The following is a 24,936-nucleotide window of genomic DNA, read 5'->3' as shown; positions in this document are numbered from 1 at the left end:
GGTCCTGGGGCGAAGGTCAGAAACTTTGTCTGAGAGGTCCTGGGGCGAAGGTCAGAAACTTTGTCTGAGAGGTCATGGGGCGAAGGTCAGAAACTTTGTCTGAGAGGTCCTGGGGCGAAGGTCAGAAACTTTGTCTGAGAGGTCCTGGGGCGAAGGTCAGAAACTTTGTCTGAGAGGTCCTGGGGCGAAGGTCAGAAACTTTGTCTGAGAGGTCATGGGGCGAAGGTCAGAAACTTTGTCTGAGAGGTCATGGGGCGAAGGTCAGAATCTTTGTCTGAGAGGTCATGGGGCGAAGGTCAGAAACTTTGTCTGAGAGGGGCTAAACAACAGGAAACCCCATGGAAAGGAACGGGTATAATCGAATGCCAGCGTCATTGCGCATTTGCTATCAAAATTAGGCGTCCATTAAGAGAACGGAAGCTTTTATTTTCTTATATGTTTGAATTTCCAGCATCTGCAGATTTCCTCGTGTATTTGCTATCGGTTTATGGTGTTTGGGCGACCGAACCCTCTTCACCTGTCAATCAGCCTCCATCCCCGGTCTCTGATTGGTCAGGATTCTCACCGGAAGTCATTCCCTCGCCGCGGCGGTTGGCCGGCAGTTAACGTGCCGAAATTTGAAAAGCGCCCAATCAGCACGCGGCGTTAACATCAGCCCCGCCGACGGCGTTGATTGGCAGAAGGTGGCGGAGTGGCTGAGCGCATTGGAGGAGGGGGAGAGGTTAATGTTTAGGAAACACTGATTGGTTGGTGGGGTGGCGAAGGAACGCAGGATTTGTTCATTGGTAGGAAGAGGCTGGAAGGGTATTGATTGGCGGAGTCAGAATGGCGACCTGTGACTGGTTGGCGGCCTTGCAAGGGGCCTGATTGGCGAGCGGGAGCCGATGATGGTTGGCCGGGCGGAAAGGAGGGCGGGAGTGGGCGGTGATTGGCCGGAGTGGCAGCGAGAGGCGGTGGAGCCAGGATGGCGGCGGTGAGTGCGGCCTAGTGAGCGTCCCGGTCCCGGGTGTCGCCCCGGGAGGGAGGCAGCGGGCGGATAGTCAGCGTCCCGGTCCCGGGTGTCGCCCCGGGAGGGAGGCAGCGGGCGGATAGTCAGCGTCCCGGTCCCGGGTGTCGTCCCGGGAGGGAGGCAGCGGGCGGATAGTCAGCGTCCCGGTCCCGGGTGTCGCCCCGGGAGGGAGGCAGCGGCTGGATAGGAGGTGGAGGGAGCCCGGGTGGTGAGAGAGTGTAGTGGGTAGGCAGAGGGTGGATAGGAGGTGGAGGGAGCCCGGGTGGTGAGAGAGTGTCGTGGGGAGGCAGAGGGTGGATAGGAGGTGGAGGGAGCCCGGGTGGTGAGAGAGTGTAGTGGGGAGGCAGAGGGTGGATAGGAGGTGGAGGGAGCCCGGGTGGTGAGAGAGTGTAGTGGGGAGGCAGAGGGTGGATAGGAGGTGGAGGGAGCCCGGGTGGTGAGAGAGTGTAGTGGGGAGGCAGAGGGTGGATAGGAGGTGGAGGGAGCCCGGGGGATGAGAGAGTGTAGTGGGGAGGCAGAGGGTGGATAGGAGGTGGAGGGAGCCCGGGTGGTGAGAGAGTGTAGTGGGGAGGCAGAGGGTGGATAGGAGGTGGAGGGAGCCCGGGTGGTGAGAGAGTGTAGTGGGGAGGCAGAGGGTGGATAGGAGGTGGAGGGGTGAGAGAGTGTAGTGGGGAGGCAGAGGGTGGATAGGAGGTGGAGGGAGCCCGGGTGGTGAGAGAGTGTAGTGGGGAGGCAGAGGGTGGATAGGAGGTGGAGGGAGCCCGGGTGGTGAGAGAGTGTAGTGGGGAGGCAGAGGGTGGATAGGAGGTGGAGGGAGCCCGGGTGGTGAGAGAGTGTAGTGGGGAGGCAGAGGGTGGATAGGAGGTGGAGGGAGCCCGGGGGGTGAGAGAGTGTAGTGGGGAGGCAGAGGGTGGATAGGAGGTGGAGGGAGCCCGGGTGGTGAGAGAGTGTAGTGGGGAGGCAGAGGGTGGATAGGAGGTGGAGGGAGCCCGGGTGGTGAGAGAGTGTAGTGGGGAGGCAGAGGGTGGATAGGAGGTGGAGGGAGCCCGGTTGGTGAGAGAGTGTAGTGGGGAGGCAGAGGGTGGATAGGAGGTGGAGGGAGCCCGGTTGGTGAGAGAGTGTAGTGGGGAGGCAGAGGGTGGATAGGAGGTGGAGGGAGCCCGGTTGGTGAGAGAGTGTAGTGGGGAGGCAGAGGGTGGATAGGAGGTGGAGGGAGCCCGGTTGGTGAGAGAGTGTAGTGGGGAGGCAGAGGGTGGATAGGAGGTGGAGGGAGCCCGGGGGATGAGAGAGTGTAGTGGGGAGGCAGAGGGTGGATAGGAGGTGGAGGGAGCCCGGGTGGTGAGAGAGTGTAGTGGGGAGGCAGAGGGTGGATAGGAGGTGGAGGGAGCCCGGGTGGTGAGAGAGTGTAGTGGGGAGGCAGAGGGTGGATAGGAGGTGGAGGGAGCCCGGGTGGTGAGAGAGTGTAGTGGGGAGGCAGAGGGTGGATAGGAGGTGGAGGGAGCCCGGGTGGTGAGAGAGTGTAGTGGGGAGGCAGAGGGTGGATAGGAGGTGGAGGGAGCCCGGGTGGTGAGAGAGTGTAGTGGGGAGGCAGAGGGTGGATAGGAGGTGGAGGGAGCCCGGGTGGTGAGAGAGTGTAGTGGGGAGGCAGAGGGTGGATAGGAGGTGGAGGGAGCCCGGGTGGTGAGAGAGTGTAGTGGGGAGGCAGAGGGTGGATAGGAGGTGGAGGGAGCCCGGGGGGTGAGAGAGTGTAGTGGGGAGGCAGAGGGTGGATAGGAGGTGGAGGGAGCCCGGGTGGTGAGAGAGTGTAGTGGGGAGGCAGAGGGTGGATAGGAGGTGGAGGGAGCCCGGGTGGTGAGAGAGTGTAGTGGGGAGGCAGAGGGTGGATAGGAGGTGGAGGGAGCCCGGTTGGTGAGAGAGTGTAGTGGGGAGGCAGAGGGTGGATAGGAGGTGGAGGGAGCCCGGTTGGTGAGAGAGTGTAGTGGGGAGGCAGAGGGTGGATAGGAGGTGGAGGGAGCCCGGTTGGTGAGAGAGTGTAGTGGGGAGGCAGAGGGTGGATAGGAGGTGGAGGGAGCCCGGTTGGTGAGAGAGTGTAGTGGGGAGGCAGAGGGTGGATAGGAGGTGGAGGGGTGAGAGAGTGTAGTGGGGAGGCAGCGGGTGGATAGGAGGTGGAGGTAGCCCGGGTGGTGAGAGAGTGTAGTGGGGAGGCAGCGGCTGGATAGGAGGTGGAGGGAGCCCGGGTGGTGAGAGAGTGTAGTGGGGAGGCAGCGGGTGGATAGGAGGTGGAGGGAGCCCGGGGGGTGAGAGAATGTAGTGGGGAGGCAGAGGGTGGATAGGAGGTGGAGGGAGCCCGGGGGATGAGAGAGTGTAGTGGGGAGGCAGCGGGTGGATAAGAGGTGGAGGGAGCCCGGGGGGTGAGAGAGTGTAGTGGGGAGGCAGAGGGTGGATAGGAGGTGGAGGGGTGAGAGAGTGTAGTGGGGAGGCAGCGGGTGGATAGGAGGTGGAGGGAGCCCGGGTGGTGAGAGAGTGTAGTGGGGAGGCAGCGGCTGGATAGGAGGTGGAGGGAGCCCGGGTGGTGAGAGAATGTAGTGGGGAGGCAGCGGCTGGATAGGAGGTGGAGGGAGCCCGGGTGGTGAGAGAGTGTAGTGGGGAGGCAGAGGGTGGATAGGAGGTGGAGGGAGCCCGGGTGGTGAGAGAGTGTAGTGGGGAGGCAGCGGCTGGATAGGAGGTGGAGGGAGCCCGGGTGGTGAGAGAGTGTAGTGGGGAGGCAGAGGGTGGATAGGAGGTGGAGGGAGCCCGGGTGGTGAGAGAGTGTAGTGGGGAGGCAGAGGGTGGATAGGAGGTGGAGGGAGCCCGGGGGGTGAGAGAGTGTAGTGGGGAGGCAGAGGGTGGATAGGAGGTGGAGGGAGCCCGGGTGGTGAGAGAGTGTAGTGGGGAGGCAGAGGGTGGATAGGAGGTGGAGGGAGCCCGGGTGGTGAGAGAGTGTAGTGGGGAGGCAGAGGGTGGATAGGAGGTGGAGGGAGCCCGGGTGGTGAGAGAGTGTAGTGGGGAGGCAGAGGGTGGATAGGAGGTGGAGGGAGCCCGGGTGGTGAGAGAGTGTAGTGGGGAGGCAGAGGGTGGATAGGAGGTGGAGGGAGCCCGGGTGGTGAGAGAGTGTAGTGGGGAGGCAGAGGGTGGATAGGAGGTGGAGGGAGCCCGGGTGGTGAGAGAGTGTAGTGGGGAGGCAGAGGGTGGATAGGAGGTGGAGGGAGCCCGGGGGGTGAGAGAGTGTAGTGGGGAGGCAGAGGGTGGATAGGAGGTGGAGGGAGCCCGGGTGGTGAGAGAGTGTAGTGGGGAGGCAGAGGGTGGATAGGAGGTGGAGGGAGCCCGGGTGGTGAGAGAGTGTAGTGGGGAGGCAGAGGGTGGATAGGAGGTGGAGGGAGCCCGGGTGGTGAGAGAGTGTAGTGGGGAGGCAGAGGGTGGATAGGAGGTGGAGGGAGCCCGGGTGGTGAGAGAGTGTAGTGGGGAGGCAGAGGGTGGATAGGAGGTGGAGGGAGCCCGGGTGGTGAGAGAGTGTAGTGGGGAGGCAGCGGGTGGATAGGAGGTGGAGGGAGCCCGGGGGGTGAGAGAGTGTAGTGGGGAGGCAGAGGGTGGATAGGAGGTGGAGGGAGCCCGGGTGGTGAGAGAGTGTAGTGGGGAGGCAGAGGGTGGATAGGAGGTGGAGGGAGCCCGGGTGTTGAGAGAGTGTAGTGGGGAGGCAGAGGGTGGATAGGAGGTGGAGGGAGCCCGGGTGTTGAGAGAGTGTAGTGGGGAGGCAGAGGGTGGATAGGAGGTGGAGGGAGCCCGGGTGGTGAGAGAGTGTAGTGGGGAGGCAGAGGGTGGATAGGAGGTGGAGGGAGCCCGGGTGGTGAGAGAGTGTAGTGGGGAGGCAGCGGCTGGATAGGAGGTGGAGGGAGCCCGGGTGGTGATAGAGTGTAGTGGGGAGGCAGCGGCTGGATAGGAGGTGGAGGGAGCCCGGGTGGTGAGAGAGTGTAGTGGGGAGGCAGCGGCTGGATAGGAGGTGGAGGGATGAGAGAGTGTAGTGGGGAGGCAGAGGGTGGATAGGAGGTGGAGGGAGCCCGGGTGGTGAGAGAGTGTAATGGGGAGGCAGCGGCTGGATAGGAGGTGGAGGGATGAGAGAGTGTAGTGGGGAGGCAGAGGGTGGATAGGAGGTGGAGGGAGCCCGGGTGGTGAGAGAGTGTAGTGGGGAGGCAGCGGCTGGATAGGAGGTGGAGGGATGAGAGAGTGTAGTGGGGAGGCAGAGGGTGGATAGGAGGTGGAGGGAGCCCGGGTGGTGAGAGAGTGTAGTGGGGAGGCAGCGGGTGGATAGGAGGTGGGGTGAGAGAGTGTAGTGGGGAGGCAGCGGGTGGATAGGAGGTGGAGGGAGCCCGGGGGGTGAGAGAGTGTAGTGGGGAGGCAGAGGGTGGATAGGAGGTGGAGGGAGCCCGGGTGGTGAGAGAATGTAGTGGGGAGGCAGAGGGTGGATAGGAGGTGGAGGGAGCCCGGGGGATGAGAGAGTGTAGTGGGGAGGCAGCGGCTGGATAGGAGGTGGAGGGATGAGAGAGTGTAATGGGGAGGCAGAGGGTGGATAGGAGGTGGAGGGATGAGAGAGTGTAGTGGGGAGGCAGAGGGTGGATAGGAGGTGGAGGGAGCCCGGGGGGTGAGAGAGTGTAGTGGGGAGGCAGAGGGTGGATAGGAGGTGGAGGGAGCCCGGGTGGTGAGAGAGTGTAGTGGGGAGGCAGAGGGTGGATAGGAGGTGGAGGGAGCCCGGGTGGTGAGAGAGTGTAGTGGGGAGGCAGAGGGTGGATAGGAGGTGGAGGGAGCCCGGGTGGTGAGAGAGTGTAGTGGGGAGGCAGAGGGTGGATAGGAGGTGGAGGGAGCCCGGGTGGTGAGAGAGTGTAGTGGGGAGGCAGAGGGTGGATAGGAGGTGGAGGGAGCCCGGGTGGTGAGAGAGTGTAGTGGGGAGGCAGAGGGTGGATAGGAGGTGGAGGGAGCCCGGGTGGTGAGAGAGTGTAGTGGGGAGGCAGCGGCTGGATAGGAGGTGGAGGGAGCCCGGGTGGTGATAGAGTGTAGTGGGGAGGCAGCGGCTGGATAGGAGGTGGAGGGAGCCCGGGTGGTGAGAGAGTGTAGTGGGGAGGCAGCGGCTGGATAGGAGGTGGAGGGAGCCCGGGTGGTGAGAGAGTGTAGTGGGGAGGCAGAGGGTGGATAGGAGGTGGAGGGAGCCCGGGTGGTGAGAGAGTGTAGTGGGGAGGCAGAGGGTGGATAGGAGGTGGAGGGAGCCCGGGTGGTGAGAGAGTGTAGTGGGGAGGCAGAGGGTGGATAGGAGGTGGAGGGAGCCCGGGTGGTGAGAGAGTGTAGTGGGGAGGCAGAGGGTGGATAGGAGGTGGAGGGAGCCCGGGTGGTGAGAGAGTGTAGTGGGGAGGCAGAGGGTGGATAGGAGGTGGAGGGAGCCCGGGTGGTGAGAGAGTGTAGTGGGGAGGCAGCGGCTGGATAGGAGGTGGAGGGAGCCCGGGTGGTGATAGAGTGTAGTGGGGAGGCAGCGGCTGGATAGGAGGTGGAGGGATGAGAGAGTGTAGTGGGGAGGCAGAGGGTGGATAGGAGGTGGAGGGAGCCCGGGTGGTGAGAGAGTGTAGTGGGGAGGCAGAGGGTGGATAGGAGGTGGAGGGAGCCCGGGTGGTGAGAGAGTGTAGTGGGGAGGCAGCGGCTGGATAGGAGGTGGAGGGATGAGAGAGTGTAGTGGGGAGGCAGAGGGTGGATAGGAGGTGGAGGGGTGAGAGAGTGTAGTGGGGAGGCAGAGGGTGGATAGGAGGTGGAGGGATGAGAGAGTGTAGTGGGGAGGCAGCGGGTGGATAGGAGGTGGAGGGGTGAGAGAGTGTAGTGGGGAGGCAGCGGCTGGATAGGAGGTGGAGGGATGAGAGAGTGTAATGGGGAGGCAGAGGGTGGATAGGAGGTGGAGGGATGAGAGAGTGTAGTGGGGAGGCAGAGGGTGGATAGGAGGTGGAGGGAGCCCGGGTGGTGAGAGAGTGTAGTGGGGAGGCAGAGGGTGGATAGGAGGTGGAGGGAGCCCGGGTGGTGAGAGAGTGTAGTGGGGAGGCAGAGGGTGGATAGGAGGTGGAGGGAGCCCGGGTGGTGAGAGAGTGTAGTGGGGAGGCAGAGGGTGGATAGGAGGTGGAGGGAGCCCGGGTGGTGAGAGAGTGTAGTGGGGAGGCAGCGGCTGGATAGGAGGTGGAGGGAGCCCGGGTGGTGAGAGAGTGTAGTGGGGAGGCAGCGGCTGGATAGGAGGTGGAGGGAGCCCGGGTGGTGAGAGAGTGTAGTGGGGAGGCAGCGGCTGGATAGGAGGTGGAGGGATGAGAGAGTGTAGTGGGGAGGCAGAGGGTGGATAGGAGGTGGAGGGGTGAGAGAGTGTAGTGGGGAGGCAGAGGGTGGATAGGAGGTGGAGGGATGAGAGAGTGTAGTGGGGAGGCAGCGGGTGGATAGGAGGTGGAGGGGTGAGAGAGTGTAGTGGGGAGGCAGCGGCTGGATAGGAGGTGGAGGGATGAGAGAGTGTAATGGGGAGGCAGAGGGTGGATAGGAGGTGGAGGGATGAGAGAGTGTAGTGGGGAGGCAGAGGGTGGATAGGAGGTGGAGGGAGCCCGGGGGGTGAGAGAGTGTAGTGGGGAGGCAGAGGGTGGATAGGAGGTGGAGGGAGCCCGGGTGGTGAGAGAGTGTAGTGGGCAGAGGGTGGATAGGAGGTGGAGGGAGCCCGGGTGGTGAGAGAGTGTAGTGGGGAGGCAGAGGGTGGATAGGAGGTGGAGGGAGCCCGGGTGGTGAGAGAGTGTAGTGGGGAGGCAGAGGGTGGATAGGAGGTGGAGGGAGCCCGGGTGGTGAGAGAGTGTAGTGGGGAGGCAGAGGGTGGATAGGAGGTGGAGGGAGCCCGGGTGGTGAGAGAGTGTAGTGGGGAGGCAGAGGGTGGATAGGAGGTGGAGGGAGCCCGGGTGGTGAGAGAGTGTAGTGGGGAGGCAGAGGGTGGATAGGAGGTGGAGGGAGCCCGGGTGGTGAGAGAGTGTAGTGGGGAGGCAGAGGGTGGATAGGAGGTGGAGGGAGCCCGGGTGGTGAGAGAGTGTAGTGGGGAGGCAGCGGCTGGATAGGAGGTGGAGGGAGCCCGGGTGGTGATAGAGTGTAGTGGGGAGGCAGCGGCTGGATAGGAGGTGGAGGGATGAGAGAGTGTAGTGGGGAGGCAGAGGGTGGATAGGAGGTGGAGGGAGCCCGGGTGGTGAGAGAGTGTAATGGGGAGGCAGCGGCTGGATAGGAGGTGGAGGGATGAGAGAGTGTAGTGGGGAGGCAGAGGGTGGATAGGAGGTGGAGGGAGCCCGGGTGGTGAGAGAGTGTAGTGGGGAGGCAGCGGCTGGATAGGAGGTGGAGGGATGAGAGAGTGTAGTGGGGAGGCAGAGGGTGGATAGGAGGTGGAGGGAGCCCGGGTGGTGAGAGAGTGTAGTGGGGAGGCAGCGGGTGGATAGGAGGTGGAGGGAGCCCGGGTGGTGAGAGAGTGTAGTGGGGAGGCAGAGGGTGGATAGGAGGTGGAGGGAGCCCGGGTGGTGAGAGAGTGTAGTGGGGAGGCAGAGGGTGGATAGGAGGTGGAGGGAGCCCGGGTGGTGAGAGAGTGTAGTGGGGAGGCAGAGGGTGGATAGGAGGTGGAGGGAGCCCGGGTGGTGAGAGAGTGTAGTGGGGAGGCAGCGGCTGGATAGGAGGTGGAGGGAGCCCGGGTGGTGATAGAGTGTAGTGGGGAGGCAGCGGCTGGATAGGAGGTGGAGGGAGCCCGGGTGGTGAGAGAGTGTAGTGGGGAGGCAGAGGGTGGATAGGAGGTGGAGGGAGCCCGGGTGGTGAGAGAGTGTAGTGGGGAGGCAGCGGCTGGATAGGAGGTGGAGGGATGAGAGAGTGTAGTGGGGAGGCAGAGGGTGGATAGGAGGTGGAGGGAGCCCGGGTGGTGAGAGAGTGTAGTGGGGAGGCAGAGGGTGGATAGGAGGTGGAGGGAGCCCGGGTGGTGAGAGAGTGTAGTGGGGAGGCAGAGGGTGGATAGGAGGTGGAGGGAGCCCGGGTGGTGAGAGAGTGTAGTGGGGAGGCAGAGGGTGGATAGGAGGTGGAGGGAGCCCGGGTGGTGAGAGAGTGTAGTGGGGAGGCAGAGGGTGGATAGGAGGTGGAGGGAGCCCGGGTGGTGAGAGAGTGTAGTGGGGAGGCAGAGGGTGGATAGGAGGTGGAGGGAGCCCGGGTGGTGAGAGAGTGTAGTGGGGAGGCAGAGGGTGGATAGGAGGTGGAGGGAGCCCGGGTGGTGAGAGAGTGTAGTGGGGAGGCAGAGGGTGGATAGGAGGTGGAGGGAGCCCGGGTGGTGAGAGAGTGTAGTGGGGAGGCAGAGGGTGGATAGGAGGTGGAGGGAGCCCGGGTGGTGAGAGAGTGTAGTGGGGAGGCAGAGGGTGGATAGGAGGTGGAGGGAGCCCGGGTGGTGAGAGAGTGTAGTGGGGAGGCAGAGGGTGGATAGGAGGTGGAGGGAGCCCGGGTGGTGAGAGAGTGTAGTGGGGAGGCAGAGGGTGGATAGGAGGTGGAGGGAGCCCGGGTGGTGAGAGAGTGTAGTGGGGAGGCAGAGGGTGGATAGGAGGTGGAGGGAGCCCGGGTGGTGAGAGAGTGTAGTGGGGAGGCAGAGGGTGGATAGGAGGTGGAGGGAGCCCGGGTGGTGAGAGAGTGTAGTGGGGAGGCAGAGGGTGGATAGGAGGTGGAGGGAGCCCGGGTGGTGAGAGAGTGTAGTGGGGAGGCAGAGGGTGGATAGGAGGTGGAGGGAGCCCGGGTGGTGAGAGAGTGTAGTGGGGAGGCAGAGGGTGGATAGGAGGTGGAGGGAGCCCGGGTGGTGAGAGAGTGTAGTGGGGAGGCAGAGGGTGGATAGGAGGTGGAGGGAGCCCGGGTGGTGAGAGAGTGTAGTGGGGAGGCAGAGGGTGGATAGGAGGTGGAGGGAGCCCGGGTGGTGAGAGAGTGTAGTGGGGAGGCAGCGGCTGGATAGGAGGTGGAGGGAGCCCGGGGGGTGAGAGAGTGTAGTGGGGAGGCAGAGGGTGGATAGGAGGTGGAGGGAGCCCGGGTGGTGAGAGAGTGTAGTGGGGAGGCAGAGGGTGGATAGGAGGTGGAGGGAGCCCGGGTGGTGAGAGAGTGTAGTGGGGAGGCAGAGGGTGGATAGGAGGTGGAGGGAGCCCGGGTGGTGAGAGAGTGTAGTGGGGAGGCAGAGGGTGGATAGGAGGTGGAGGGAGCCCGGGTGGTGAGAGAGTGTAGTGGGGAGGCAGAGGGTGGATAGGAGGTGGAGGAGCCCGGGTGGTGAGAGAGTGTAGTGGGGAGGCAGAGGGTGGATAGGAGGTGGAGGGAGCCCGGGTGGTGAGAGAGTGTAGTGGGGAGGCAGAGGGTGGATAGGAGGTGGAGGGAGCCCGGGTGGTGAGAGAGTGTAGTGGGGAGGCAGCGGCTGGATAGGAGGTGGAGGGAGCCCGGGTGGTGATAGAGTGTAGTGGGGAGGCAGCGGCTGGATAGGAGGTGGAGGGAGCCCGGGTGGTGAGAGAGTGTAGTGGGGAGGCAGCGGCTGGATAGGAGGTGGAGGGATGAGAGAGTGTAGTGGGAGGCAGAGGGTGGATAGGAGGTGGAGGGGTGAGAGAGTGTAGTGGGGAGGCAGAGGGTGGATAGGAGGTGGAGGGATGAGAGAGTGTAGTGGGGAGGCAGCGGGTGGATAGGAGGTGGAGGGTGAGAGAGTGTAGTGGGGAGGCAGCGGCTGGATAGGAGGTGGAGGATGAGAGAGTGTAATGGGGAGGCAGAGGGTGGATAGGAGGTGGAGGGATGAGAGAGTGTAGTGGGGAGGCAGAGGGTGGATAGGAGGTGGAGGGAGCCCGGGGGGTGAGAGAGTGTAGTGGGGAGGCAGAGGGTGGATAGGAGGTGGAGGGAGCCCGGGTGGTGAGAGAGTGTAGTGGGGAGGCAGAGGGTGGATAGGAGGTGGAGGGAGCCCGGGTGGTGAGAGAGTGTAGTGGGGAGGCAGAGGGTGGATAGGAGGTGGAGGGAGCCCGGGTGGTGAGAGAGTGTAGTGGGGAGGCAGAGGGTGGATAGGAGGTGGAGGGAGCCCGGGTGGTGAGAGAGTGTAGTGGGGAGGCAGAGGGTGGATAGGAGGTGGAGGGAGCCCGGGTGGTGAGAGAGTGTAGTGGGGAGGCAGCGGGTGGATAGGAGGTGGAGGGAGCCCGGGGGGTGAGAGAGTGTAGTGGGGAGGCAGAGGGTGGATAGGAGGTGGAGGGAGCCCGGGTGGTGAGAGAGTGTAGTGGGGAGGCAGAGGGTGGATAGGAGGTGGAGGGAGCCCGGGTGGTGAGAGAGTGTAGTGGGGAGGCAGAGGGTGGATAGGAGGTGGAGGGAGCCCGGGTGGTGAGAGAGTGTAGTGGGGAGGCAGAGGGTGGATAGGAGGTGGAGGGAGCCGGGTGGTGAGAGAGTGTAGTGGGGAGGCAGCGGCTGGATAGGAGGTGGAGGAGCCCGGGTGGTGATAGAGTGTAGTGGGGAGGCAGCGGCTGGATAGGAGGTGGAGGGATGAGAGAGTGTAGTGGGGAGGCAGAGGGTGGATAGGAGGTGGAGGGAGCCCGGGTGGTGAGAGAGTGTAGTGGGGAGGCAGAGGGTGGATAGGAGGTGGAGGGAGCCGGGTGGTGAGAGAGTGTAGTGGGGAGGCAGCGGCTGGATAGGAGGTGGAGGGATGAGAGAGTGTAGTGGGGAGGCAGAGGGTGGATAGGAGGTGGAGGGAGCCCGGGTGGTGAGAGAGTGTAATGGGGAGGCAGCGGCTGGATAGGAGGTGGAGGGATGAGAGAGTGTAGTGGGGAGGCAGAGGGTGGATAGGAGGTGGAGGGAGCCCGGGTGGTGAGAGAGTGTAGTGGGGAGGCAGCGGCTGGATAGGAGGTGGAGGGATGAGAGAGTGTAGTGGGAGGCAGAGGGTGGATAGGAGGTGGAGGGAGCCCGGGTGGTGAGAGAGTGTAGTGGGGAGGCAGCGGGTGGATAGGAGGTGGGGTGAGAGAGTGTAGTGGGGAGGCAGCGGGTGGATAGGAGGTGGAGGGAGCCCGGGGGGTGAGAGAGTGTAGTGGGGAGGCAGAGGGTGGATAGGAGGTGGAGGGAGCCCGGGTGGTGAGAGAGTGTAGTGGGGAGGCAGAGGGTGGATAGGAGGTGGAGGGAGCCCGGGTGGTGAGAGAGTGTAGTGGGGAGGCAGAGGGTGGATAGGAGGTGGAGGGAGCCCGGGTGGTGAGAGAGTGTAGTGGGGAGGCAGCGGGTGGATAGGAGGTGGAGGGAGCCCGGGGGGTGAGAGAGTGTAGTGGGGAGGCAGAGGGTGATAGGAGGTGGAGGGAGCCCGGGTGGTGAGAGAGTGTAGTGGGGAGGCAGAGGGTGGATAGGAGGTGGAGGGAGCCCGGGTGGTGAGAGAGTGTAGTGGGGAGGCAGAGGGTGGATAGGAGGTGGAGGGAGCCCGGGTGGTGAGAGAGTGTAGTGGGGAGGCAGAGGGTGGATAGGAGGTGGAGGGAGCCCGGGTGGTGAGAGAGTGTAGTGGGGAGGCAGCGGCTGGATAGGAGGTGGAGGGAGCCCGGGTGGTGATAGAGTGTAGTGGGGAGGCAGCGCTGGATAGGAGGTGGAGGGAGCCCGGGTGGTGAGAGAGTGTAGTGGGGAGGCAGCGGCTGGATAGGAGGTGGAGGATGAGAGAGTGTAGTGGGGAGGCAGAGGGTGGATAGGAGGTGGAGGGAGCCCGGGTGGTGAGAGAGTGTAATGGGGAGGCAGCGGCTGGATAGGAGGTGGAGGGATGAGAGAGTGTAGTGGGGAGGCAGAGGGTGGATAGGAGGTGGAGGGAGCCCGGGTGGTGAGAGAGTGTAGTGGGAGGCAGCGGCTGGATAGGAGGTGGAGGGATGAGAGAGTGTAGTGGGGAGGCAGAGGGTGGATAGGAGGTGGAGGGAGCCCGGGTGGTGAGAGAATGTAGTGGGGAGGCAGAGGGTGGATAGGAGGTGGAGGAGCCCGGGGATGAGAGAGTGTAGTGGGAGGCAGCGGCTGGATAGGAGGTGGAGGATGAGAGAGTGTAATGGGGAGGCAGAGGGTGGATAGGAGGTGGAGGATGAGAGAGTGTAGTGGGGAGGCAGAGGGTGGATAGGAGGTGGAGGGAGCCCGGGGGGTGAGAGAGTGTAGTGGGGAGGCAGAGGGTGGATAGGAGGTGAGGGAGCCCGGGTGGTGAGAGAGTGTAGTGGGGAGGCAGAGGGTGGATAGGAGGTGGAGGGAGCCCGGGTGGTGAGAGAGTGTAGTGGGGAGGCAGAGGGTGGATAGGAGGTGGAGGGAGCCCGGGTGGTGAGAGAGTGTAGTGGGGAGGCAGAGGGTGGATAGGAGGTGGAGGGAGCCCGGGTGGTGAGAGAGTGTAGTGGGAGGCAGAGGGTGGATAGGAGGTGGAGGGAGCCCGGGTGGTGAGAGAGTGTAGTGGGAGGCAGCGGCTGGATAGGAGGTGGAGGGAGCCCGGGTGGTGATAGAGTGTAGTGGGAGGCAGCGGCTGGATAGGAGGTGGAGGGAGCCCGGGTGGTGAGAGAGTGTAGTGGGGAGCAGCGGCTGGATAGGAGGTGGAGGGATGAGAGAGTGTAGTGGGGAGGCAGAGGGTGGATAGGAGGTGGAGGGGTGAGAGAGTGTAGTGGGGAGGCAGAGGGTGGATAGGAGGTGGAGGGATGAGAGAGTGTAGTGGGAGGCAGCGGGTGGATAGGAGGTGGAGGGGTGAGAGAGTGTAGTGGGGAGGCAGCGGCTGGATAGGAGGTGGAGGGATGAGAGAGTGTAATGGGGAGGCAGAGGGTGGATAGGAGGTGAGGGATGAGAGAGTGTAGTGGGGAGGCAGAGGGTGGATAGGAGGTGGAGGGAGCCCGGGGGGTGAGAGAGTGTAGTGGGGAGGCAGAGGGTGGATAGGAGGTGGAGGGAGCCCGGGTGGTGAGAGAGTGTAGTGGGGAGGCAGAGGGTGGATAGGAGGTGGAGGGAGCCCGGGTGGTGAGAGAGTGTAGTGGGGAGGCAGCGGCTGGATAGGAGGTGGAGGGATGAGAGAGTGTAGTGGGGAGGCAGAGGGTGGATAGGAGGTGGAGGGAGCCCGGGTGGTGAGAGAATGTAGTGGGGAGGCAGAGGGTGGATAGGAGGTGGAGGGAGCCCGGGGGATGAGAGAGTGTAGTGGGGAGGCAGAGGGTGGATAGGAGGTGGAGGGAGCCCGGGGGGTGAGAGAGTGTAGTGGGGAGGCAGAGGGTGGATAGGAGGTGGAGGGAGCCCGGGTGGTGAGAGAGTGTAGTGGGGAGGCAGAGGGTGGATAGGAGGTGGAGGGAGCCCGGGTGGTGAGAGAGTGTAGTGGGGAGGCAGAGGGTGGATAGGAGGTGGAGGGAGCCCGGGTGGTGAGAGAGTGTAGTGGGGAGGCAGAGGGTGGATAGGAGGTGGAGGGAGCCCGGGTGGTGAGAGAGTGTAGTGGGGAGGCAGCGGCTGGATAGGAGGTGGAGGGAGCCCGGGTGGTGATAGAGTGTAGTGGGGAGGCAGCGGCTGGATAGGAGGTGGAGGGATGAGAGAGTGTAGTGGGGAGGCAGAGGGTGGATAGGAGGTGGAGGGAGCCCGGGTGGTGAGAGAATGTAGTGGGGAGGCAGAGGGTGGATAGGAGGTGGAGGGAGCCCGGGGGATGAGAGAGTGTAGTGGGGAGGCAGCGGCTGGATAGGAGGTGGAGGGATGAGAGAGTGTAATGGGGAGGCAGAGGGTGGATAGGAGGTGGAGGGATGAGAGAGTGTAGTGGGGAGGCAGAGGGTGGATAGGAGGTGGAGGGAGCCCGGGGGGTGAGAGAGTGTAGTGGGGAGGCAGAGGGTGGATAGGAGGTGGAGGGAGCCCGGGTGGTGAGAGAGTGTAGTGGGGAGGCAGAGGGTGGATAGGAGGTGGAGGGAGCCCGGGTGGTGAGAGAGTGTAGTGGGGAGGCAGAGGGTGGATAGGAGGTGGAGGGAGCCCGGGTGGTGAGAGAGTGTAGTGGGGAGGCAGAGGGTGGATAGGAGGTGGAGGGAGCCCGGGTGGTGAGAGAGTGTAGTGGGGAGGCAGAGGGTGGATAGGAGGTGGAGGGAGCCCGGGGGGTGAGAGAGTGTAGTGGGGAGGCAGAGGGTGGATAGGAGGTGGAGGGAGCCCGGGTGGTGAGAGAGTGTAGTGGGGAGGCAGCGGCTGGATAGGAGGTGGAGGGAGCCCGGGTGGTGATAGAGTGTAGTGGGGAGGCAGCGGCTGGATAGGAGGTGGAGGGAGCCCGGGTGGTGAGAGAGTGTAGTGGGGAGGCAGCGGCTGGATAGGAGGTGGAGGGATGAGAGAGTGTAGTGGGGAGGCAGAGGGTGGATAGGAGGTGGAGGGAGCCCGGGTGGTGAGAGAGTGTAGTGGGGAGGCAGAGGGTGGATAGGAGGTGGAGGGAGCCCGGGTGGTGAGAGAGTGTAGTGGGGAGGCAGCGGCTGGATAGGAGGTGGAGGGATGAGAGAGTGTAGTGGGGAGGCAGAGGGTGGATAGGAGGTGGAGGGAGCCCGGGTGGTGAGAGAGTGTAGTGGGGAGGCAGCGGCTGGATAGGAGGTGGAGGGAGCCCGGGTGGTGAGAGAGTGTAGTGGGGAGGCAGAGGGTGGATAGGAGGTGGAGGGAGCCCGGTTGGTGAGAGAGTGTAGTGGGGAGGCAGCGGGTGGATAGGAGGTGGAGGGAGCCCGGGGGGTGAGAGAGTGTAGTGGGGAGGCAGAGGGTGGATAGGAGGTGGAGGGCGCCCGGGTGGTGAGAGAGTGTAGTGGGGAGGCAGAGGGTGGATAGGAGGTGGAGGGAGCCCGGGTGGTGAGAGAGTGTAGTGGGGAGGCAGAGGGTGGATAGGAGGTGGAGGGAGCCCGGGTGGTGAGAGAGTGTAGTGGGGAGGCAGAGGGTGGATAGGAGGTGGAGGGAGCCCGGGTGGTGAGAGAGTGTAGTGGGGAGGCAGCGGCTGGATAGGAGGTGGAGGGAGCCCGGGTGGTGAGAGAGTGTAGTGGGGAGGCAGAGGGTGGATAGGAGGTGGAGGGAGCCCGGGTGGTGAGAGAGTGTAGTGGGGAGGCAGAGGGTGGATAGGAGGTGGAGGGAGCCCGGGTGGTGAGAGAGTGTAGTGGGGAGGCAGAGGGTGGATAGGTGGAGGGGTGAGAGAGTGTAGTGGGGAGGCAGCGGGTGGATAGGAGGTGGAGGGAGCCCGGGTGTTGAGAGAGTGTAGTGGGGAGGCAGAGGGTGGATAGGAGGTGGAGGGAGCCCGGGTGGTGAGAGAGTGTAGTGGGGAGGCAGAGGGTGGATAGGAGGTGGAGGGAGCCCGGGTGGTGAGAGAGTGTAGTGGGGAGGCAGAGGGTGGATAGGAGGTGGAGGGAGCCCGGGTGGTGAGAGAGTGTAGTGGGGAGGCAGCGGCTGGATAGGAGGTGGAGGGATGAGAGAGTGTAGTGGGGAGGCAGAGGGTGGATAGGAGGTGGAGGGAGCCCGGGTGGTGAGAGAGTGTAGTGGGGAGGCAGCGGCTGGATAGGAGGTGGAGGGATGAGAGAGTGTAGTGGGGAGGCAGAGGGTGGATAGGAGGTGGAGGGAGCCCGGGTGGTGAGAGAATGTAGTGGGGAGGCAGAGGGTGGATAGGAGGTGGAGGGAGCCCGGGGGATGAGAGAGTGTAGTGGGGAGGCAGAGGGTGGATAGGAGGTGGAGGGAGCCCGGGGGGTGAGAGAGTGTAGTGGGGAGGCAGAGGGTGGATAGGAGGTGGAGGGAGCCCGGGTGGTGAGAGAGTGTAGTGGGGAGGCAGAGGGTGGATAGGAGGTGGAGGGAGCCCGGGTGGTGAGAGAGTGTAGTGGGGAGGCAGAGGGTGGATAGGAGGTGGAGGGAGCCCGGGTGGTGAGAGAGTGTAGTGGGGAGGCAGAGGGTGGATAGGAGGTGGAGGGAGCCCGGGTGGTGAGAGAGTGTAGTGGGGAGGCAGCGGCTGGATAGGAGGTGGAGGGAGCCCGGGTGGTGATAGAGTGTAGTGGGGAGGCAGCGGCTGGATAGGAGGTGGAGGGATGAGAGAGTGTAGTGGGGAGGCAGAGGGTGGATAGGAGGTGGAGGGAGCCCGGGTGGTGAGAGAGTGTAGTGGGGAGGCAGAGGGTGGATAGGAGGTGGAGGGAGCCCGGGTGGTGAGAGAGTGTAGTGGGGAGGCAGCGGCTGGATAGGAGGTGGAGGGATGAGAGAGTGTAGTGGGGAGGCAGAGGGTGGATAGGAGGTGGAGGGAGCCCGGGTGGTGAGAGAGTGTAGTGGGGAGGCAGAGGGTGGATAGGAGGTGGAGGGAGCCCGGGTGGTGAGAGAGTGTAGTGGGGAGGCAGAGGGTGGATAGGAGGTGGAGGGAGCCCGGGTGGTGAGAGAGTGTAGTGGGGAGGCAGAGGGTGGATAGGAGGTGGAGGGAGCCCGGGTGGTGAGAGAGTGTAGTGGGGAGGCAGAGGGTGGATAGGAGGTGGAGGGAGCCCGGGTGGTGAGAGAGTGTAGTGGGGAGGCAGCGGCTGGATAGGAGGTGGAGGGATGAGAGAGTGTAGTGGGGAGGCAGAGGGTGGATAGGAGGTGGAGGGAGCCCGGGTGGTGAGAGAGTGTAATGGGGAGGCAGCGGCTGGATAGGAGGTGGAGGGATGAGAGAGTGTAGTGGGGAGGCAGAGGGTGGATAGGAGGTGGAGGGAGCCCGGGTGGTGAGAGAGTGTAGTGGGGAGGCAGCGGCTGGATAGGAGGTGGAGGGATGAGAGAGTGTAGTGGGGAGGCAGAGGGTGGATAGGAGGTGGAGGGAGCCCGGGTGGTGAGAGAATGTAGTGGGGAGGCAGAGGGTGGATAGGAGGTGGAGGGAGCCCGGGGGATGAGAGAGTGTAGTGGGGAGGCAGCGGCTGGATAGGAGGTGGAGGGATGAGAGAGTGTAATGGGGAGGCAGAGGGTGGATAGGAGGTGGAGGGATGAGAGAGTGTAGTGGGGAGGCAGAGGGTGGATAGGAGGTGGAGGGAGCCCGGGGGGTGAGAGAGTGTAGTGGGGAGGCAGAGGGTGGATAGGAGGTGGAGGGAGCCCGGGTGGTGAGAGAGTGTAGTGGGGAGGCAGAGGGTGGATAGGAGGTGGAGGGAGCCCGGGTGGTGAGAGAGTGTAGTGGGGAGGCAGAGGGTGGATAGGAGGTGGAGGGAGCCCGGGTGGTGAGAGAGTGTAGTGGGGAGGCAGAGGGTGGATAGGAGGTGGAGGGAGCCCGGGTGGTGAGAGAGTGTAGTGGGGAGGCAGAGGGTGGATAGGAGGTGGAGGGAGCCCGGGGGGTGAGAGAGTGTAGTGGGGAGGCAGAGGGTGGATAGGAGGTGGAGGGAGCCCGGGTGGTGAGAGAGTGTAGTGGGGAGGCAGCGGCTGGATAGGAGGTGGAGGGAGCCCGGGTGGTGATAGAGTGTAGTGGGGAGGCAGCGGCTGGATAGGAGGTGGAGGGAGCCCGGGTGGTGAGAGAGTGTAGTGGGGAGGCAGCGGCTGGATAGGAGGTGGAGGGATGAGAGAGTGTAGTGGGGAGGCAGAGGGTGGATAGGAGGTGGAGGGAGCCCGGGTGGTGAGAGAGTGTAGTGGGGAGGCAGAGGGTGGATAGGAGGTGGAGGGAGCCCGGGTGGTGAGAGAGTGTAGTGGGGAGGCAGCGGCTGGATAGGAGGTGGAGGGATGAGAGAGTGTAGTGGGGAGGCAGAGGGTGGATAGGAGGTGGAGGGAGCCCGGGTGGTGAGAGAGTGTAGTGGGGAGGCAGCGGCTGGATAGGAGGTGGAGGGAGCCCGGGTGGTGAGAGAGTGTAGTGGGGAGGCAGAGGGTGGATAGGAGGTGGAGGGAGCCCGGTTGGTGAGAGAGTGTAGTGGGGAGGCAGCGGGTGGATAGGAGGTGGAGGGAGCCCGGGGGGTGAGAGAGTGTAGTGGGGAGGCAGAGGGTGGATAGGAGGTGGAGGGCGCCCGGGTGGTGAGAGAGTGTAGTGGGGAGGCAGAGGGTGGATAGGAGGTGGAGGGAGCCCGGGTGGTGAGAGAGTGTAGTGGGGAGGCAGAGGGTGGATAGGAGGTGGAGGGAGCCCGGGTGGTGAGAGAGTGTAGTGGGGAGGCAGAGGGTGGATAGGAGGTGGAGGGAGCCCGGGTGGTGAGAGAGTGTAGTGGGGAGGCAGCGGCTGGATAGGAGGTGGAGGGAGCCCGGGTGGTGAGAGAGTGTAGTGGGGAGGCAGAGGGTGGATAGGAGGTGGAGGGAGCCCGGGTGGTGAGAGGGTGTAGTGGGGAGGCAGAGGGTGGATAGGAGGTGGAGGGAGCCCGGGTGGTGAGAGAGTGTAGTGGGGAGGCAGAGGGTGGATAGGTGGAGGGGTGAGAGAGTGTAGTGGGGAGGCAGCGGGTGGATAGGAGGTGGAGGGAGCCCGGGTGTTGAGAGAGTGTAGTGGGGAGGCAGAGGGTGGATAGGAGGTGGAGGGAGCCCGGGTGGTGAGAGAGTGTAGTGGGGAGGCAGAGGGTGGATAGGAGGTGGAGGGAGCCCGGGTGGTGAGAGAGTGTAGTGGGGAGGCAGAGGGTGGATAGGAGGTGGAGGGAGCCCGGGTGGTGAGAGAGTGTAGTGGGGAGGCAGCGGCTGGATAGGAGGTGGAGGGATGAGAGAGTGTAGTGGGGAGGCAGAGGGTGGATAGGAGGTGGAGGGAGCCCGGGTGGTGAGAGAGTGTAGTGGGGAGGCAGCGGCTGGATAGGAGGTGGAGGGATGAGAGAGTGTAGTGGGGAGGCAGAGGGTGGATAGGAGGTGGAGGGAGCCCGGGTGGTGAGAGAATGTAGTGGGGAGGCAGAGGGTGGATAGGAGGTGGAGGGAGCCCGGGGGATGAGAGAGTGTAGTGGTTAGGCAGAGGGTGGATAGGAGGTGGAGGGAGCCCGGGGGGTGAGAGAGTGTAGTGGGGAGGCAGAGGGTGGATAGGAGGTGGAGGGAGCCCGGGTGGTGAGAGAGTGTAGTGGGGAGGCAGAGGGTGGATAGGAGGTGGAGGGAGCCCGGGTGGTGAGAGAGTGTAGTGGGGAGGCAGAGGGTGGATAGGAGGTGGAGGGAGCCCGGGTGGTGAGAGAGTGTAGTGGGGAGGCAGAGGGTGGATAGGAGGTGGAGGGAGCCCGGGTGGTGAGAGAGTGTAGTGGGGAGGCAGCGGCTGGATAGGAGGTGGAGGGAGCCCGGGTGGTGATAGAGTGTAGTGGGGAGGCAGCGGCTGGATAGGAGGTGGAGGGATGAGAGAGTGTAGTGGGGAGGCAGAGGGTGGATAGGAGGTGGAGGGAGCCCGGGTGGTGAGAGAGTGTAGTGGGGAGGCAGAGGGTGGATAGGAGGTGGAGGGAGCCCGGGTGGTGAGAGAGTGTAGTGGGGAGGCAGCGGCTGGATAGGAGGTGGAGGGATGAGAGAGTGTAGTGGGGAGGCAGAGGGTGGATAGGAGGTGGAGGGAGCCCGGGTGGTGAGAGAGTGTAATGGGGAGGCAGCGGCTGGATAGGAGGTGGAGGGATGAGAGAGTGTAGTGGGGAGGCAGAGGGTGGATAGGAGGTGGAGGGAGCCCGGGTGGTGAGAGAGTGTAGTGGGGAGGCAGCGGCTGGATAGGAGGTGGAGGGATGAGAGAGTGTAGTGGGGAGGCAGAGGGTGGATAGGAGGTGGAGGGAGCCCGGGTGGTGAGAGAGTGTAGTGGGGAGGCAGCGGGTGGATAGGAGGTGGGGTGAGAGAGTGTAGTGGGGAGGCAGCGGGTGGATAGGAGGTGGAGGGAGCCCGGGGGGTGAGAGAGTGTAGTGGGGAGGCAGAGGGTGGATAGGAGGTGGAGGGAGCCCGGGTGGTGAGAGAGTGTAGTGGGGAGGCAGAGGGTGGATAGGAGGTGGAGGGAGCCCGGGTGGTGAGAGAGTGTAGTGGGGAGGCAGAGGGTGGATAGGAGGTGGAGGGAGCCCGGGTGGTGAGAGAGTGTAGTGGGGAGGCAGCGGGTGGATAGGAGGTGGAGGGAGCCCGGGGGGTGAGAGAGTGTAGTGGGGAGGCAGAGGGTGGATAGGAGGTGGAGGGAGCCCGGGTGGTGAGAGAGTGTAGTGGGGAGGCAGAGGGTGGATAGGAGGTGGAGGGAGCCCGGGTGGTGAGAGAGTGTAGTGGGGAGGCAGAGGGTGGATAGGAGGTGGAGGGAGCCCGGGTGGTGAGAGAGTGTAGTGGGGAGGCAGCGGCTGGATAGGAGGTGGAGGGAGCCCGGGTGGTGATACAGTGTAGTGGGGAGGCAGCGGCTGGATAGGAGGTGGAGGGAGCCCGGGTGGTGAGAGAGTGTAGTGGGGAGGCAGCGGCTGGATAGGAGGTGGAGGGATGAGAGAGTGTAGTGGGGAGGCAGAGGGTGGATAGGAGGTGGAGGGAGCCCGGGTGGTGAGAGAGTGTAATGGGGAGGCAGCGGCTGGATAGGAGGTGGAGGGATGAGAGAGTGTAGTGGGGAGGCAGAGGGTGGATAGGAGGTGGAGGGAGCCCGGGTGGTGAGAGAGTGTAGTGGGGAGGCAGCGGCTGGATAGGAGGTGGAGGGATGAGAGAGTGTAGTGGGGAGGCAGAGGGTGGATAGGAGGTGGAGGGAGCCCGGGTGGTGAGAGAATGTAGTGGGGAGGCAGAGGGTGGATAGGAGGTGGAGGGAGCCCGGGGGATGAGAGAGTGTAGTGGGGAGGCAGCGGCTGGATAGGAGGTGGAGGGATGAGAGAGTGTAATGGGGAGGCAGAGGGTGGATAGGAGGTGGAGGGATGAGAGAGTGTAGTGGGGAGGCAGAGGGTGGATAGGAGGTGGAGGGAGCCCGGGGGGTGAGAGAGTGTAGTGGGGAGGCAGAGGGTGGATAGGAGGTGGAGGGAGCCCGGGTGGTGAGAGAGTGTAGTGGGGAGGCAGAGGGTGGATAGGAGGTGGAGGGAGCCCGGGTGGTGAGAGAGTGTAGTGGGGAGGCAGAGGGTGGATAGGAGGTGGAGGGAGCCCGGGTGGTGAGAGAGTGTAGTGGGGAGGCAGAGGGTGGATAGGAGGTGGAGGGAGCCCGGGTGGTGAGAGAGTGTAGTGGGGAGGCAGAGGGTGGATAGGAGGTGGAGGGAGCCCGGGGGGTGAGAGAGTGTAGTGGGGAGGCAGAGGGTGGATAGGAGGTGGAGGGAGCCCGGGTGGTGAGAGAGTGTAGTGGGGAGGCAGCGGCTGGATAGGAGGTGGAGGGAGCCCGGGTGGTGAGAGAGTGTAGTGGGGAGGCAGAGGGTGGATAGGAGGTGGGGTGAGAGAGTGTAGTGGGGAGGCAGAGGGTGGATAGGAGGTGGAGGGAGCCCGGGTGGTGAGAGAGTGTAGTGGGGAGGCAGCGGCTGGATAGGAGGTGGAGGGAGCCCGGGTGGTGATAGAGTGTAGTGGGGAGGCAGCGGCTGGATAGGAGGTGGAGGGAGCCCGGGTGGTGAGAGAGTGTAGTGGGGAGGCAGCGGCTGGATAGGAGGTGGAGGGATGAGAGAGTGTAGTGGGGAGGCAGAGGGTGGATAGGAGGTGGAGGGAGCCCGGGTGGTGAGAGAGTGTAGTGGGGAGGCAGAGGGTGGATAGGAGGTGGAGGGAGCCCGGGTGGTGAGAGAGTGTAGTGGGGAGGCAGCGGCTGGATAGGAGGTGGAGGGATGAGAGAGTGTAGTGGGGAGGCAGAGGGTGGATAGGAGGTGGAGGGAGCCCGGGTGGTGAGAGAGTGTAGTGGGGAGGCAGCGGCTGGATAGGAGGTGGAGGGAGCCCGGGTGGTGAGAGAGTGTAGTGGGGAGGCAGAGGGTGGATAGGAGGTGGAGGGAGCCCGGTTGGTGAGAGAGTGTAGTGGGGAGGCAGCGGGTGGATAGGAGGTGGAGGGAGCCCGGGGGGTGAGAGAGTGTAGTGGGGAGGCAGAGGGTGGATAGGAGGTGGAGGGCGCCCGGGTGGTGAGAGAGTGTAGTGGGGAGGCAGAGGGTGGATAGGAGGTGGAGGGAGCCCGGGTGGTGAGAGAGTGTAGTGGGGAGGCAGAGGGTGGATAGGAGGTGGAGGGAGCCCGGGTGGTGAGAGAGTGTAGTGGGGAGGCAGAGGGTGGATAGGAGGTGGAGGGAGCCCGGGTGGTGAGAGAGTGTAGTGGGGAGGCAGCGGCTGGATAGGAGGTGGAGGGAGCCCGGGTGGTGAGAGAGTGTAGTGGGGAGGCAGAGGGTGGATAGGAGGTGGAGGGAGCCCGGGTGGTGAGAGAGTGTAGTGGGGAGGCAGAGGGTGGATAGGAGGTGGAGGGAGCCCGGGTGGTGAGAGAGTGTAGTGGGGAGGCAGAGGGTGGATAGGTGGAGGGGTGAGAGAGTGTAGTGGGGAGGCAGCGGGTGGATAGGAGGTGGAGGGAGCCCGGGTGTTGAGAGAGTGTAGTGGGGAGGCAGAGGGTGGATAGGAGGTGGAGGGAGCCCGGGTGGTGAGAGAGTGTAGTGGGGAGGCAGAGGGTGGATAGGAGGTGGAGGGAGCCCGGGTGGTGAGTGAGTGTAGTGGGGAGGCAGAGGGTGGATAGGAGGTGGAGGGAGCCCGGGTGGTGAGAGAGCGTAGTGGGGAGGCAGCGGCTGGATAGGAGGTGGAGGGAGCCCGGGTGGTGAGAGAGTGTAGTGGGGAGGCAGCGGCTGGATAGGAGGTGGAGGGAGCCCGGGGGGTGAGAGAGTGTAGTGGGGAGGCAGAGGGTGGATAGGAGGTGGAGGGGTGAGAGTGTAGTGGGGAGGCAGCGGGTGGATAGGAGGTGGAGGGGTGAGAGAGTGTAGTGGGGAGGCAGAGGGTGGATAGGAGGTGGAGGGAGCCCGGGGGGTGAGAGAGTGTAGTGGGGAGGCAGAGGGTGGATAGGAGGTGGAGGGAGCCCGGGTGGTGAGAGAGTGTAGTGGGGAGGCAGAGGGTGGATAGGAGGTGGAGGGAGCCCGGGTGGTGAGAGAGTGTAGTGGGGAGGCAGAGGGTGGATAGGAGGTGGAGGGAGCCCGGGTGGTGAGAGAGTGTAGTGGGGAGGCAGAGGGTGGATAGGAGGTGGAGGGAGCCCGGGTGGTGAGAGAGTGTAGTGGGGAGGCAGAGGGTGGATAGGAGGTGGAGGGAGCCCGGGTGGTGAGAGAGTGTAGTGGGGAGGCAGCGGGTGGATAGGAGGTGGAGGGAGCCCGGGGGGTGAGAGAGTGTAGTGGGGAGGCAGAGGGTGGATAGGAGGTGGAGGGAGCCCGGGTGGTGAGAGAGTGTAGTGGGGAGGCAGAGGGTGGATAGGAGGTGGAGGGAGCCCGGGTGGTGAGAGAGTGTAGTGGGGAGGCAGAGGGTGGATAGGAGGTGGAGGGAGCCCGGGTGGTGAGAGAGTGTAGTGGGGAGGCAGAGGGTGGATAGGAGGTGGAGGGAGCCCGGGTGGTGAGAGAGTGTAGTGGGGAGGCAGCGGCTGGATAGGAGGTGGAGGGAGCCCGGGTGGTGATAGAGTGTAGTGGGGAGGCAGCGGCTGGATAGGAGGTGGAGGGATGAGAGAGTGTAGTGGGGAGGCAGAGGGTGGATAGGAGGTGGAGGGAGCCCGGGTGGTGAGAGAGTGTAGTGGGGAGGCAGAGGGTGGATAGGAGGTGGAGGGAGCCCGGGTGGTGAGAGAGTGTAGTGGGGAGGCAGCGGCTGGATAGGAGGTGGAGGGATGAGAGAGTGTAGTGGGGAGGCAGAGGGTGGATAGGAGGTGGAGGGAGCCCGGGTGGTGAGAGAGTGTAATGGGGAGGCAGCGGCTGGATAGGAGGTGGAGGGATGAGAGAGTGTAGTGGGGAGGCAGAGGGTGGATAGGAGGTGGAGGGAGCCCGGGTGGTGAGAGAGTGTAGTGGGGAGGCAGCGGCTGGATAGGAGGTGGAGGGATGAGAGAGTGTAGTGGGGAGGCAGAGGGTGGATAGGAGGTGGAGGGAGCCCGGGTGGTGAGAGAGTGTAGTGGGGAGGCAGCGGGTGGATAG

At 64.2% G+C, this 24,936-nt stretch overlaps 1 protein-coding gene across 1 annotated transcript in view; it reads left to right on the top strand.

Moving 5' to 3' along the window:
- The first annotated feature begins 889 nt into the window (after positions 1-889).
- Positions 890-24,936, top strand: part of ube2s (ubiquitin-conjugating enzyme E2S) — a 46,114-nt gene continuing 22,067 nt past the window's right edge. Inside the window, exon 1 of the mRNA XM_059957543.1 lies at positions 890-973. Within this exon, the coding sequence (XP_059813526.1) occupies positions 965-973 (9 nt within the window). The 5' untranslated portion in view covers positions 890-964. The remainder of the gene's footprint in view (positions 974-24,936) is intronic.

Source organism: Hypanus sabinus, assembly GCF_030144855.1.
Source record: "Hypanus sabinus isolate sHypSab1 chromosome 24 unlocalized genomic scaffold, sHypSab1.hap1 SUPER_24_unloc_13, whole genome shotgun sequence".
NCBI lineage: Eukaryota > Metazoa > Chordata > Chondrichthyes > Myliobatiformes > Dasyatidae > Hypanus > Hypanus sabinus.
Note: the sequence above shows the minus strand (reverse complement) of the source record. Positions and strands in the feature narration are given on the sequence as shown.